At 39.7% G+C, this 15664-nt stretch overlaps 1 protein-coding gene across 2 annotated transcripts in view; it reads left to right on the plus strand.

Annotated features, from left to right (window-relative positions):
* MLLT10 (MLLT10, histone lysine methyltransferase DOT1L cofactor) overlaps nucleotides 1-15664 on the plus strand; it is a 104208-nt gene that overhangs the window by 36173 nt on the left and 52371 nt on the right. For both annotated transcript variants that reach the window (XM_026039445.1, XM_026039446.1), the window contains exon 8: nucleotides 11379-11474. In XM_026039445.1, the coding sequence (XP_025895230.1) occupies nucleotides 11379-11474 (96 nt within the window). The remainder of the gene's footprint in view (nucleotides 1-11378; nucleotides 11475-15664) is intronic.

Here is a 15664-nt window from a genome sequence, read left to right on the forward strand (position 1 = left end):
GCACTTATATGCTTTTAAAWAGGAAATTGAATTATTATTTTCCATTTTTTGCATTGCCAGATTTGTAGTTGTTTGTGGGGAATTTTGACTGCTGAATACGTCACAGTGAGAAAACAAACAGTGGCACAATAATTCAGATTTTCTCAGGTTCCTTTTTAGCCTCCTTTATAAGAATACACATGAAAGTGTTACCATCCTGTGTGATTTGTTTATTCTGGGGACGTGGGTGGACCTTGTTCTGACTGATACAAAAGCATAATGAAATTGAACAACATATTGACCAAATACATGATAGAACAGACCTATTTATAATGGAGGGGAATTTATTACAAATGGGAGCCTCAGGCCAGCACACTGCCCAACAGCAAATTTGTTCTTAAGCTGCCTGCCATTCTGTGTGAATGCTGCACTTTGCTTTCGGGTAACCTGCTATAAAGTGTCTTGAGATTTTGCTTCTGAGATAGGTGAATAGTTCCCTAAAAACCTCCCCTCTACACCTGGTACCTCGGGAGCTTGTGCTTTGTGATGCAGTTCTGCTGCTGTGTTTATATTTATAACTCAAAATGGCAAGAGAGTTGGATTTTGACCTTTTTTTTTTCCTTAATAACATGGAAACAAAGTCTTGAAATTCTTATCTACAAGTTAAAATCGTGCTGGTTTGCCTTGATATAATGCCTTGTTATTACTGGTTTGTCAGAATACATGCACTGAGTTTAACTTGATTAAAATACATGCACTGAGTTTAACTCAGAAACTTGATGCTTATGAATGGCGAGTGCTAAGGGCAGTTTTGGCCTAGTGTCTCTGAGCTATACAAAGCCCTCTTTTTTAAAACAAACAAAAAGCCACCACTGGTGGTATTAACCTGTTTCAGATCGTAGTACCCATAAAAACTTCAGGGAATACTTGGAGGAATGCACTCCTACAGAGTGTGCTCAGTCAGTATATGCAGTGTTTTTCCCTGATGGCTGCTCAGCTTCTCCCAGTCTGGAAGTGTCTTGATGTGGATCTTGCCAACCTGGTTAGTGTTGCTGCCCTCACCTGCAACCCTGGGCCTTTTGGCTGTGACTCGGAGAGGTTTTTTTGTTAGAAATAGGATGTAAAAACTACTCCTACCTTTCATGAGCTGGAACATGGGAAACCCAAATATCTCGTTAGTGACACAAAACGAAGCAATGGCATTTGAGGGAATTACCTATGTTGCTTGGCTTTGAGAGATCCTCATGGTACGTTACAGCACATTCACTTACCAAGTTTAATTGGATTTGGATACTGTATAATTATGAAGCTACGTGCTGGTTGAGACTACAATGTGTGCAATTTTCTGAAGTTATTAATAACTTAAATCTTCCTCGCTACAGATTGTTCGAAGTTTCTCTCTTTCATGTCCTATAATTAAAGAATGGTCTGTGCTCTGCAAGATACTGGTCCAGTCAGTAAACCATGTGTGGTGTGGGTGCTCCTTCTTTTGTGCAAGTTGATTTCCTTCTGCCGAGGATRGCTCGTTGGATGTGTTGTGCAGCTCGTGTTCTGTTCCTGCTTGTCTTTTCYCTTTGTGATTTGGCTCTTGTGAAACCTCGGGAAAATACAGACTGCTGCTATTAAAGGACATAGTCCCAGAGGAAAAAGGAGCCAAATGGTTTTTGAATTGCTGAAGAGAGTTGGTAAAGTAAGAAAAAGTAGGCTCATGGCTGCTACCACCCACCTTTCTGTTTTTAAAAGTATTTTTACTATTACAAACAGAAGGGAACATTCCTTTGTTGAAAAGCTACTAAAATGGATTATAAAATACAAAACTGAGAGACAAATGGCAGTAATCCTTCAAGAGGTCTCTTAGTCTTCAATGTGCAGGATTTAGAGGATTGGTCTGATTGTGTTGTTCAGTGTAGGCAGAAAAGTGTTCTGCTCCTAGACTGTGAATGCTATTCAGTGGTCAGTAAGGCAATTTCATGCTATTTTTTGTTTGTTTGTACTAGACAACAAAACTTAGATGAATAACACAGGAATTTACATGTTTTTCTGCTCCTGACTTCTATTGGCAAGTGAATGTGCTTGGTTTTACAAGTAAGATGATGATGATTAATTTCTTTATCCTCCCAGATGAGTGCTTGGCACTATTCTGGCTTTGAGATTGCCAGTAAACAGAAACTCTGTGCTTAAAAATCTTATCTTTTTGTTGGTTTTAGCACCTTTCATATAGTTGTGGTTGTAAAATAGTTTTTATCTCTGTTAATACCCACAAACCAGGAGCAGGTTTTCTTACGTAAGATTGACAATAGTCTTTCTCTGTTACATAACAGAAAACATTTTTTAAAACACTTTTTAAAAATTGAATACACAAACCAAAATTTCTGGTTACACGTTTCATTCTAGATAGTAAAACTTTATGTCGTGTTGTTAGATATCTGTGAGATTTGGATGCCCCCCACTTGTCACGAATTTCATTTCTAAACTTGTCACGAATTTCATTTTTGTTGCAATTAACGATCAGTAATGAGCTGCCTACATTAAGCCCTCTATATTTGTCTTAAGCAGGCTTGATACTTGAAATGAACTATAAGGTTCTGTGTGCAGAGAAGCTTTGAGAATTGGAACTTGTCTCACTAGGTGATAAATATTTTGCTGCATTTTAAGCTAGCAATTTTTTAATACTCTRGTCAAGTACAGAAGATGGCTTTTGAACTGCTAAAAGAATATTAATGTTTTGAAATATGTGAGAATAGGAACTGTCCTGAGAAATGCTTGTTGAAACTGCCTCCAAAATAAAATCTTTTGGGGAGAGCAAGAAGGAGAGTTAAGTTTGAATGGAAATTTAGAAAACGAAGGAAAGTTATGCTGTTAAAACAAGTATTCTGTGAATGTGACCTGAGGGTGGTTCATAGAATAATCCAGGTAAGAAAGCATCTCAGGAGGTCTCTAGTTCATTGTGTTCCTTAAAGGCTAGTCAGCGAATTGATTGGAGCAGGTAAATCTGGGCTTTATCTGGCATGATCTTGAAAACCTGCAGGGATGGAGGCTCCATGACTTTTCTGGACAGATTTCATGGTGATTCCCTGATTTCRTGGTGAAAATATATTTTTCTGATATTCAGTTGAACCTGTTGAAATGTTTCAGTTCATATCCACTGTAAATGTAGTAGTGTAGCATGATAAGGATTCAGGATACTTGTGTTAGGTACATCAGGTCAGCTTATTCAGTTTGTCTTATGGATAGAAAAAGAACGTCTTTTCTGACATTGATTTCAGAAGGTGACCATATATTTATTTATGCATATATGGGTCAATACTGTATAGACGAAGCTAGGAATTATAAGGGAGATCAAAGAAACAGTAGAACTTTCCAAAATTAGTGAATATTCTGTAGATTGAGTAGAAAATTCAGATAATAAAATTTGAATCATCTATCATCAATTATATGATATCCCAGTAAAGTGAACTCACTATCGTAATTGCAGGGCCTCTGTACTGAAAATTACAAATGGGATTGGACATTCATCTAATGATTCAATTTTATCATTGTGATAAGAGGTGGAAAGTCTTGTGTGATCTTACGCTTTTCAGGTTTAAGTCAGATTTTAGATTAAATACAAGATTTAATGTGGGCAGGTAGCTTCAGAGCTGTCAATTGTGGAATCCCTCCTATCTTGCTGTTGGGTAGGAAGCTGGATTTAGACCAATTTAGACATCGACTAGTAACGACATTTAGTAACGACTTCCCATAGTCATTACTAAAACATTAAATTTTTTTTGCTAGGTTGAATTGATGAGTACCAAGAGTTTTGAGAGAAGGAAGCATAAACGTAGAGAGACTTACAGAAGTTGAAAACTATCACCAGCTGTTCCATTCTGCTGCCTGTGTCCAGACAGTAGCCAGTTCAGAAAATAACTCTGCTGTTACTGTGCTGTCCTCTGCGAGCTTCACGTTTCATAGTGTTAGCRGCATCTGAAAGGGGCTTGCTCAGTGACTGATAGAGAGTAGTTCATCTCACTGTATGAATAATGCTTCCTGACACTCTGAGGACCACACTTAAAGAATTTTTTTGATTAAGGCAAAACTACCTTTCTTGTATGATAGAATAGTTGCCTTAGAGTTGATATTAAAAAATGTAGTTGTTGCACACAGTTTCAGAAAGTTGCCAGTGCTTGAAATTTATTTGCGCTGGTGCCTTTTTCCATTTGTAGCATAGTAATAATGAAGAAATAGGCACTCCTTTCCAATCTCAAGGAGAGGTTGTTATCTAGGGTGATCTCTCTCTATTCCCTCATCTGTAAATCCATTTGGAATCTAATCTGTGTTGTGGTCATATTACAATAAATTTGTGATTTTTTTCTTCCCTTACAGATACAGAGCTTAAGGGAGATTGTTTTCTTCCTCTTCCACGAAGAATACCCTAGTTTATACTTTATTTTTCCTCTTTGATCTTCGGAGATTTGGATAATCTGACCTTTAGGAATCCTTAAAGCCTTCCTTTTCTGCCAGATAGGAGCAGTATGGGTTGAAGACTGGAAATATTTTTATTGCTAAAATAAAGCTCTTCATTTGCCTAGAAAATAATGGTCTGCAAAGAAAGGATGGACTGGAAATGCTGATGTGCGTCGCTGTCCCTCTTATGAATACACACTGAGTTGAAAGTGTGTGTCAGAAATTGATAGCAAATATATATGGATGTGATTATAAAACTTGGCTGGGCTTTATTTTAATGATGCAATCTGCAGCTTTGCAGTCCCAGGTTAGTTGCTTCCCARTCGGTGCTCCCCGGGACGTGCTAGTTGCGGTGAGAGAGATGCGTTGCTTTGAAAAGACCACGACGGAGCCCGCGGCTCGTGCAGGGCTGGCAGCTCGTTGCTGGCCTCTCTAAGGAGGGCTTCCCGAGAAGGAAGGTTTGTTCCCTGCTGTCAAGCGCCCGGGATGACCCGGGATTCTGCTTGTCCGGCTTTGCCGGGTGCTGAGCCGCGGCACGTTGGCCGCGGGTGCTGCGTGATGCAGCGATAGGCGCCGTGTGGGCCGCGAGCCCGCCGCTTACACGCCTCATGGCTTGCAGGTGGCCCTGGCTGCGCTGGTCCCGGCCTCGCAAGTAAAGAAGCTCCTTGCTTGGAGTGTGGAGTGCAGGAGCGGCTCTTTGGACAGGAAATAGGGAAGAAAGCGCTTGGGATCTTGTGATGGAGGCCTGCGCCTGTGAGGAGGGTGACTGGAGAGGCAAGGCCGACACCGCAGCGCGAGCCCCAGGCACCGCTGCAGGAGCTGGAGGGCTCTGGCCTGAGGAGAGTGGAGGAGAATCCAGGCTGCCATGGGCCAGGACAGTCATTTTAACGCCGAGGGAATTGATTGTTGTTCTCGTATTGCTGCTTGGTGTGTTTTTAAGGAAAAGTGATACCTCCTGTTTTGAGGAGGAAAGACAGAAGTATGTAGGAAGAGCTGCAGGTTGCGAGTGATGTTCTGTGCTCCTCCTGTAGCCCAGAGTTTGGTTGTTAGGCCTCCAGGAAGGGCTGTCACTTAAAGTGCATCTCTCCTCTTGGAAAGTTCCTGCTGACTAGCTGAGTGATATTAGTTACTACAAAGTTACTAGAGAGGGCTGGAAGGTGTGACTGCCTAACCAGAATTTCTTTAGCAGCTGAACGTATCTGGGTATATTCAGTAGCAAACATCTTGAGGACTTGCAGGGTGAAGAGCAAAGTTGGTGTCTGGCTGGTAGATGTTTCGTCCTAAAGTCCTATGTTCACTTATGCTTTATTCTGTCAGTTGTTATTTGAGCATCTGCTGGAACTGACACCAGCTGGCATGCATAGCATGGCAAAATGATCCCTTAGAGAGGGAAAAAACACAGGAAGAACTATATAAGTAGATAAGCTTGTTTGGTTTTTAACTTTCATTTATTTTAACAAGAGGAGGAGTAGGAACTTGTGTTCCTACTTARGTGCATGTGCTTTGGCTACTTGTTTTTTTTTCTAAACTTACAGTAACATTTCATGAGGAAAAAGAGTAATGCTTTTAATGTATCCAAGTACAACAAGCATGTGCTCATCATAGTATTAATTTTGGCATYTGGGATTAGTGAAATTACTGTAAAATTACAATGACAAATTTATCTTAAGTATACCTAAGAATTGCTCTCTGTAAGATGGAGTATTTTTTCAGCACATTAGCTATAACYCTCACTTTTCCCCTCGGACTCCACATTTTAGTCTTCTACTTTTCATTATAAAAGGAAAGTGCAACAAACTCCTGCAAAATAAGCCCTGCAGAACATGGATGGGGAATAATAGTGATTAGTAGCAGCATAGTCTGCAGTATAGACTGCAAAAGTGCAAATTGCAATGAATTCCTGGGTGACAAAATTCTCAAATTGTCTGTGAAGAAATTCTGATTCAGCTGTTCTCCATTTTGGTCCTTAAAAAAATAAAAGCCTATGACCATTAGCACTAACATGGGTGAAAGGTGCAGGGAAGGACTTGAGAGAAGGAGCATTAGCTATTGCTTTTCTGYTTCTGTTGTGGAGCTGCTTCTTCACCATGGTTTTTGTAAGGATGTCTGAAGTAMCCCTGAGGGACTCAGAATTCTGAGCAAAGCTTTATTGCAGCAAGTTCTCTCCAAACTCATCAAAAGCATAAGAGATGTTTTCCAAAGAACAATCACAAGTCTGGAGCAGGGCTCAAACTGGCTTGCAGATGGTATAGAGTCGTATTACAGTAGATAGTTTATAAAGACTAACTTTTTTTTAGGAAGAGTTGAAAGTGAACATGGGCAATAAAAAATAGTCTTGATGCAGTCAATCCGCCACCACTTTTTSAACCTGTGAAGTGCTATTCAAGTTTTTATAATTGATTGTTACTACTAAATTGTGGCAGCATATTTCAGGAGTGGATATAAGAATAGTTTATTCTGAGCAGTTGTTGTTGTGTGTCAGTCTTGTACCCAACAGAGCCTTTGGATGGCATCTTTTTTTACTCTTCACTTTTTTACTAGCAGCCTGTCAAACTGTGTCCAGGCTGACCTTGTTTGAACTGCATTGGCAGTACTGCCCTCCCTCGGAGTCCTCCCTTGCCTGCCTCCTTTCMCCTTATGGCTGCATCAGCACTGCTGCCACAGTAATTTTCCTGCTGTGCTTTATACATAGTAAAATACCAGGCAGGTGAATGTCTGAGGTTGGACTCTTGCCAGGATGAGATCAGTTAGGATTTGAACTTGAAACTTTTGGGACAACGAGGGTCTTTCACTTCGAAGTTGTTATGGGTATGTTGCTAATAGCTATTAGTCACAAATCAGAGGCCATCAGTGAAAGAATATAGTTGTGATGGTGACAGCTATAGATTAACAAACCTCAGTAATGGAAAAATAGTTCAGAAAAATCCATAAATGACAGATACTGCAGAATGAATATTTTATAACAATAGAAAGTGCTGATACTTGGAAATTATTTGAGGGAGTCAACGAAGGAGTAACTGAATAATAATAGCTTGCATGGTCAGATAGCTTTTCTTATAAGAATCATTAAGAAAACCACATCTGAAACCAAATCTATGGTTTCAAACCAAATCTGTAGTTTGAAAACTCAGGGTGGTGAGGATTATGCTTTTTATAATAGAGAATGTGATTTTTTTTTTTTTTTTTTTGAAAAGGAATACTCCAATACTCCAAGGTCAGACCTAGCAGCTTTATTTGAAGGACCTTGCAGTGGTGCTTGCTGGTGGTGTCCAGGTGTTTTGAATCTTCCAAATTAGAAGTTGGCTTCACGTTCCCTGGACATGTGAGCTCCTGCTCCTCCCTTCTGCATCTGCCTCTTCTTATCTGTGTTGTTGGTTGTCTTTGGTGCTCATGTGCTGAACTCGCCTAACTCTAAAGCAGTTATCCGCTGCTTTATGCACTTTGATTTTTGCTGTTGCTAATTTAACAGTTTAAATTGGCTCTGAAAAGGTCTGACAAGGTAGGCGGTGTGGGAAAGAGACTGTACAGCCTGAGAGAGAGGCTGTATGTGTGCGAGTAATTGCAAATGAGTGTAGGTAACACTTTCATTGAACAAATTAAATGATMCTTACACATGGAAATCTGAAAGTGCTATGGATTGATACCAGTACAGCAGGAAAACCGAATTCCTCTCTTCCATCTCTATTGCAAAGTTATCATTTGCTTGTAGTTTCAGTAGATTAGGATAGATGTTTCATCTGAAAGTGTATTAAACAAAACGAGCAAGTGCTGGTCTTTGGAGTGATCATGATTCTCCAAGATGTAAAGCATATAAAAATAGTGTCCAGCTGGAACCAAACTGTAATATTTAATAAACTTGTATGTTTGTTCTTTGTGGAAGAAATGGAAGCAGCTGAAACATACTTTGTCTTTTCCTTTTATTTTTTYCCCCCCCCAAAGAGAATAATGTGCAGAAGGTGCTACAGCATTCAAAGATCGTGTACCATATTTATTTTCTTATCTGACAGTCTGTAATTACTGGAATTAGAGACAGTGTTACATAACTCAGTAGGTAAGAAACAAAAGCGAAAAAGTGAGCTCCCTAATTAATCATGACACATGAACCTCTGGTTATTTTGTAATTGGTATTTAGCTAATTCATAAATCTGGGCCCTTGAACATCTTGGGTCAATAACATTATAGCTCCTTACCCAGAGGCTGCATGGCAAGCAGCCCTTATTTTTCTTATGGTTAGAAAGGGTTTCAGGAGCTGTGCCTGAATCTGGCCATTGAGCTACCTGTTTGTGAGTTAATATGGAAGTTTGTTTTGTTGGTTCTGTAGTTGGCACTATTTATTAATGTATCCATCCCGGGAGTGTTGCATCTGCCAACTCCTGCTCTTGTAGAATGTAGGATTACATTTGTCCAGGCTACAGTATCTTCAAAATATATGGTTTGGAATATTTGAACTCATGAGCCTTTATATATTCGAGTCTGAGTATGTAAGTGGGGTGTCTTGGAACTGGTTTTCTTTGGATCTGTGGCTAATGAAAGAGAGAGCTTTTAAGGAATGGGTTGGGGTATGTCCATGAGGGGCCAACTCTGCATTGTTGCTGGGAAAGAGAAAAGAAGGAGATTATAAGTTTCCCCTGTTCTGATGGGAGGAAGGACATAAAGTTCAGGACAGCAGATTTCCTGTGGATGAAATTTTCCCAGGGAAAGGCCTTTGGGTGGGATACCCCTCCCATGCCCTTAGGTGACACTGGCAGTTGACAGCTGCTGATGCTTCCCCTTGTGGGAGCTAAAGCCCCTTGTTTCCAGGTGCTTGCAGAGTGGTTCACACTCTTCCTTTGGCTTTTCCCTCCCGCCCCATCTTTACCTTCACTCACCTTTTTTTAAAGATGGCACGTCTTTTCTGGTGGAAGCTAGCATTAAAAGTGATTTCAGTACATTACAGAATATAATTTGAAGTCTTCCTGGCTGTTCCTTTGACTATAACTTTTTCATTGTCTGTCTTTTGGACAAAAATAATGTTAGAAGTAAAAGATCACTCGAGCACTCATAGTGGAAATTGTAAAACAAGTTCTGCAAAATATCATTTAAATATTTCCTACTCTTTACCAGGTAATTTTTTTGTGAAGTTTCACCTTGAGGCAATGACTTCAGCATGCTTTTTCATTCCAAAATAGTAAATAAAAAATTCTTTAGGATGAAGAGGCAATGCCTTGGCTTCCATTTCATGGTTTCTTTCTTGGGGCTTCAGGAGCTCTGTTGTTCGGAGTTCAGGTTTCTTTAAGCATGAGCMCTGATGGTGTAGGGAGCTGGACATCTACCACTCAAGAGCTTTTGATTCAAGCGTCTCTGTGTTTGCTGCAGCAAATTGGATGGGTAACATCATGGTCTCGGTGTAGATGCTTCTGTTCAGACTTGCTTGTGTTACCTGGCAATGTGAGGTGGTACTTTGGGGATCATTACATTTAAGGAATTACCCAAAGGCTGCAGTGCACTTGCAGTGCTTGAGAAGCTGCCATCTCAGACCACTTCCTTGAAACTGCATTTCCYATATCCCTTCTGTTGGGTGTGCAAAATGAAAGCTGCTACTGGGTGATAACGGGTACAACTGCGGCAGCCTGTTCCACCGCTTAGTGAGAGCGGTGGCGTGGTCATTGTTGAACAACTTGTTTTCTTTCCGGGACCTGAATTATCATTTAATATTTATGGGAAGATGAGCATGGATCCACTTCAAAATCAAAAGCAGTTGCTCAGTTGTAGGATGRCTGTTCCAATTTATACCTTCTAAGTGTCCTCCTCATGTTTATAAGCTACTCGAGTGTTTTATTGACTCAAAGGGACTTTTGAGACTTKTTGGAMAGACTTTTTTTTCTTCTTTCTTATTTTGGTAACTTTCTGAACAAACAGCTGTAAGATTTACTGCTATTGGATTTTGCATGACTGCACAAAAAAACCCCACAAATGTAAAGTAAATCGCCTCAGTGCAAATCCCTGCAAGTGATCTGCAACATACCTGCAATTTCTCTGTGTCTTCCCATGTGGACGGTACAAAGGAAGTGTAATGYTAAGGGGAAAGTAGTGCTCTAGAATTACTGCTGTTTAAGTGGTGAAACTATTGAACTTCGGCTATGCTTTTGATTTTGTGTCAGAGTCAATATTTTTATATTTTCCTGCTGACTTATTTAAACAAGTACAATTTGAGTCTGATTCTGTAATCCCCTGAGAATCGAGTTCTACTGATATGGAAGACTTCTATTATATTGCAAAGGTTGTGGATTAAGAAGTGTTTTTATTTTCACAGTTTTAGCCACTGTGACAGTATTTCATGCTGTAGAGAGGAGGGGAGGAAAAAAAAAAAAACCCAGAAAAAAAAAAAATCTATTTCTTGACCCCTTTGGAAAGGAGACCTTCCTCCCCATGCACCTCCAGCTTTGGTATTTTGTTCATTTTAATGTGGAAAAATGCTTAATTAGTACCTAAGATGTCTGCTTTCTGAGAATGTGATCTAAATCATATTTTAATTTTTAAGCCTGGTGATGCCAGTAGTAGAACCAAACCTGAATTTGTAGATGGTTAACAGTTGACGTAGACTCATTTACAGCAGTATCCAAGCAAAATGCCGTGCAGTAGAGCTAGTGTGCAAAGATAAGAGCTCGTTTAAAGCAGAACTCGCCTCCCAATTTTTAATCCATTTTCTTGCATTGATTGATTATTGGCAAACTAGATGACATTAAGCAGTAGTGGATTCACRTATCTCAGTTGCAATTGAAGAATTTTGAAAGCAAGTTTAAGTACTTGATTTACTGTTACGGTAATGTCTAGTGCTATTTTAATGGAAATTTTGTTAATATTTTGAAATATCATTATAACCTGTTTTCAATTTTGTAAACCTTGGCATGTTACTTAAAATGAGCTTGTTAAAGATTAACCTGAACTTGGATTATATTCTATTTTATAACTTTTAGAAATACAAAGAGAAAGATAAACACAAGCAAAAATATAAGAAGCAGTCGGAGTCTTCACCCTCCTTGGTTCCATCTCTTACTGTAACTACAGAGAAAGTAAGTTGACGCAGTTTTTTATTCCCCTTATCATCTTCATTTACTTAATGTTGAAATATTGTAATTATTACAATGTATGTGCAAGAGCTGTGAAAGTAGAATAGACTTTATATGCTATCAAGATCAAGCATCTTTAGTGTATTTTCCTGACATGCAAAATCCAAAAATGCTTTTGCGGTTATGGGATTATTATTCCTTCCTCCTTCCTCCTTCCTCCTTCCTCCTTCCTCCTTCCTCCTTGTTGATTACATGTTTGTGTGTGTGTTGGTTTGTTTTTGTGTTGCCTGGACTGTTTCCTTCACCTTCTGGCACTTTTTGGGGTGATGACCTGCTGGTGTCTTTCCCCTCTGTGTGCAAACCTAATGTGCTACACGTGTGCTTGGGGGCTGGAGGCTTCTCCAGCCTCRGGAAGTCCTGTGCATATTAAGAATGATTATTATGCAAATCTGATTGCTTTTCCAGAAGTCTTGCTGCACAGGGGTGGGACAGCTCTTCATATGCAGGAATATATGCGGGGCAGAAAAATGATAGTGGGAGTGTGGGTAGTTCCTAGTGCAATGAGAAAATAAACTTTTTTTGCAAGGGGGGGGCGCAATTCTGCAAGCTGGATTAATTGTTTTGGCAAGACTTACAGGAAGTGTAAGGGAGCCCTGATGTAGTACACAGAGTTAACCTGATAATTACAGTAGCAAATATTGACTGACTTTGAGAACAGGATTAACATTCATGAACTGGCTAGTAAAGTCCTCCCAGCTAAACCACGGGAGGGAGATGGGGGACAGTATCAAGGGAGTCTCTTTTCTGGGAGGCTTTTTGCACAGAAATGAAGGAAGATACTGCAGTGGGAGCAGAAGTGAAGGGAAAACCTCAACCTGCACATTATATGTATATTATATTCAAAAAGCCTGTATTAGGTATAAGCTCAAGGGGACTGCAAAGGTTGAAGCCATTTGTTAAGTAACTAAATGTTCTGCCTYCATCCTCAAATCCTTACCCTCTGTCACTTTAGCTCTCATTTTAGGCCTTTGTCTTATAGAACATGTTTTAAAAAGGCAATTTATTTAGGAGTAAGTAAGGTAGATAAGTTATTTTGTGAACCCATTAACTTAATAATCTAAACTTGTGCTGCCTATTTTTTCTCAGGTCCTATTACATGCTGTGTATGTTCTCAAAACCATTGACATATATATATATAGCTATTTTAGGACTTTGCATTGCAAAACACTCCTTGAAGTGAGGAATGTATATGGATAAATAATGACTGACAAAATGATACCGAATTTACTTGCTTAGTACCTATTGTATCAAAAGGGCATTGAAGACCTGTGAGAAAGCAGATCTCCATGTGCTTTACAGCACCTTCTGAAGCAGAGCTACCTGTCCCAGCAAACTTCAAAACTGCAGGGAGTGTGTGTGTGTGTGCTTGGCTGTCCTTTAAAATCTGCTGCAGGGAGGATTCCGGCTTGCAGGCTAAACGTTTCTGTGGTCATAGAGCTGAATGGTCTTGTCCTGACCTTTCTAGTGACTGTAACCTCATATCCTCGCTCCAAACTGCACCTCTGCACAGCATGTGCAAATTAAGGTCTATTTGTCATCACTTAGCCTTGACCCAATCCATAGAAATAAGTTAAACTCCTAATGATTTTCTAAAAACTCCTTTCCCTGCAGAAATGGATGAGAGAGATTAGATAACATCAAACTAAGGCTGTTGCTGCCTCTGTAGAGCTATCTCTGCAATTAATATTCAACTGAGTGGGTAGGAGTTGAGGAAGGTGTTGAATGAGAGGAGCAGTTGCAGATCCTGGGAGAAGCTGGTTTTATTCCAGGTAATTGCATATCTGAGAACCCTTTGTTCGGGTGACCCACATTTGAATTACTGCTCCTTAGCTCAGGTCAAGTGACACATCAGTTTCCCCTGGAAGTCAAGCGAGCCTGACTTTCCAGTAGGTCAAAAAGATAACTGTTAAACTCAGAATTGGCTCCATGTTAATTAGAAGCTGGTACCCGTGTCGTGATTGAGGCATATTATTTTAAACTTGATACTTTTAACAGAYTTAACATGATTTCCCTCCTTCACTGTGATTCAGAATAATCCACACTGTGTTTTTCCTGCAGTTTCAGTGGAGCTATACCTACAGTTTGAAGGGCTGTATTTTGCCTTCCTTTTTAGGTAGGCAAATTAAAATAAGTTCTTCCACCCTCCTTCCCCACCCTCTCCCCCCAGAAATTTTTTTTTTTKGATTTTATATAGGCTATATGACATCTTTCCATAATACTGGATACTTTACAGGTACTTTGTACCTGTTCAAAATGATGCAGTTTGTTTTTTCTTTTTTTTCCTGCTCACACTGTTGTACTGAGAGGTTGTTTTTTGCCTAGCTGCTATGGTTTGACTTATTTGCTCTAGGAAGAAAAGAGAAGCAATAATGGAACAGTGTGGAAATGTGAAATGTATTTCTTATTTCTTAGCTTAATGTTAATGTGGAGACATTGTTACTTGTGGACCTGCTCAGAATTACATAATAAAGTCTTAGCTTAGAGCTTTAGGATAACCAGAGTCATTTGGGCTGCAGCGTTACACCCCACGGCGAGCCAGCCGGGTTTTGAGGAGCGTAGGAACTTGGTCTCTACGCGGCTTTTAACCCCGCTGGGTCACGTAGGTTTCCTGTGAGTGGGATGGAGAGACTCAGGAAGAGCCCAGGCTAATGAGGAAGTGTCGGAAGAGCCGACCTCGGGRTTCCTACCTCGGCCTGTTCTGCTCTTCTAAAACCAGCTTGAATCTGGAGCTTCAGGAATTACTTGGCTGCYTTTGGAGTAATTTGTGTGTGCCTGTGTGTTGGGCTCTGGAAGGGGGCATCCTCCTTAACTTGCGTGGAGCAATAAAACAGATCAAAGCAGTGGAGACTAACAGTAAAACGAAACAAAAACCAAACCAACACCCACCCAGGCTAATAGTGCAGTAGAGCAGTTTGCATGGAAACTGTTTTTAAAGAAGCTGCTGATTCTCCCCTTCTTGAAGAGATAGAACCGTCCTCTGAGCAGTTCATACAGTGCAGTGAGCAAATAGATGGAATATTTCATCTTCCTAAAAGCTTGTGTATTAAATTGTCTGTGAGCACTTGCAACTGGCAAGTAATACTTTCTGTATGAATATCATGGCTGTTTTAATTTAAAATGTGGCTAGCTTTTCTGCCAGGTGTACAAAGCGCCATGTAAAGGCGAGGAAACATTCTGCTCTAGGCGTAAATTCAGCTGCTATCCCAGKAAAGCAAGAGCAAAACTGGGTGTATTCTCAACAGACTATTGAGGCATGTGTTTGTGTGGTCTCAGCAGAGAAAAATTAGATATTATGTTCAATTCTTTCCTGTAAGGAGTCAGAAAACAGCTAAACTTGTTTGAACAGATGCATAYCTTACAGGTTTAATCAGTATTTTTTTTGTCTAAGAAGTTTTATACAATCAAAAGACTATTTTAGTAGCTACTTTGAGAATAATACAGCAATAAAAATATAGTATTTCCCTTTTCCTGATTTTGCTTTAATTTTATTTCTTCTGATATGAAAATCCTTCTATCCCAACTGTATTTGCCATGATGAAAATTAGGAAACAATTATGTTCGTTTACATGGCTTCCTGAATGATGGTGGAAAAAGCAGTGTGCCTGTCTGCCCAGTTATATAAATATATAAATATATAAATATATAAATATATAAATATATAAATATATAAATATATAAATATATAAATATATAAATATATAAATATATAAATTTACACACACACAAAAATATATAAAATATATATAATAAAAATGTAAGTATATATATTTTATATATTTATATATATATTATATTTATTTATTTACTGTGCCCCTGTTTGGAGTTGTGGTTCACCCATTAAGACCCATTTTGACASACTTGCAGGGCGAGCGAGGCCCAGGGCGCTGGGGCGCACGGGGCGCTGGGGCGGGTGGCAGCCGAGGGGCGAGGGAGGCACCGGGGCGTCTGCTGCTCTGGGCCGGCTCTGCCAGCTGCCCCGCGCTGCCTAAGAGCCGAGCTAGGTTTCCACAAAGGAACTTGGAATATTTATCATTRGGGAAAAAAAAATAGTGAAATAATAATATAGTATGTAACTAGCACATAGAGGCTGTGTAACTGCGGATGTAACAAGGAATCCGTTGGAAGTCAGATCT

Source organism: Nothoprocta perdicaria, unplaced genomic scaffold, assembly GCF_003342845.1.
Source record: "Nothoprocta perdicaria isolate Ctin4 unplaced genomic scaffold, notPer1 scaffold_23, whole genome shotgun sequence".
Taxonomy (NCBI): domain Eukaryota; kingdom Metazoa; phylum Chordata; class Aves; order Tinamiformes; family Tinamidae; genus Nothoprocta; species Nothoprocta perdicaria.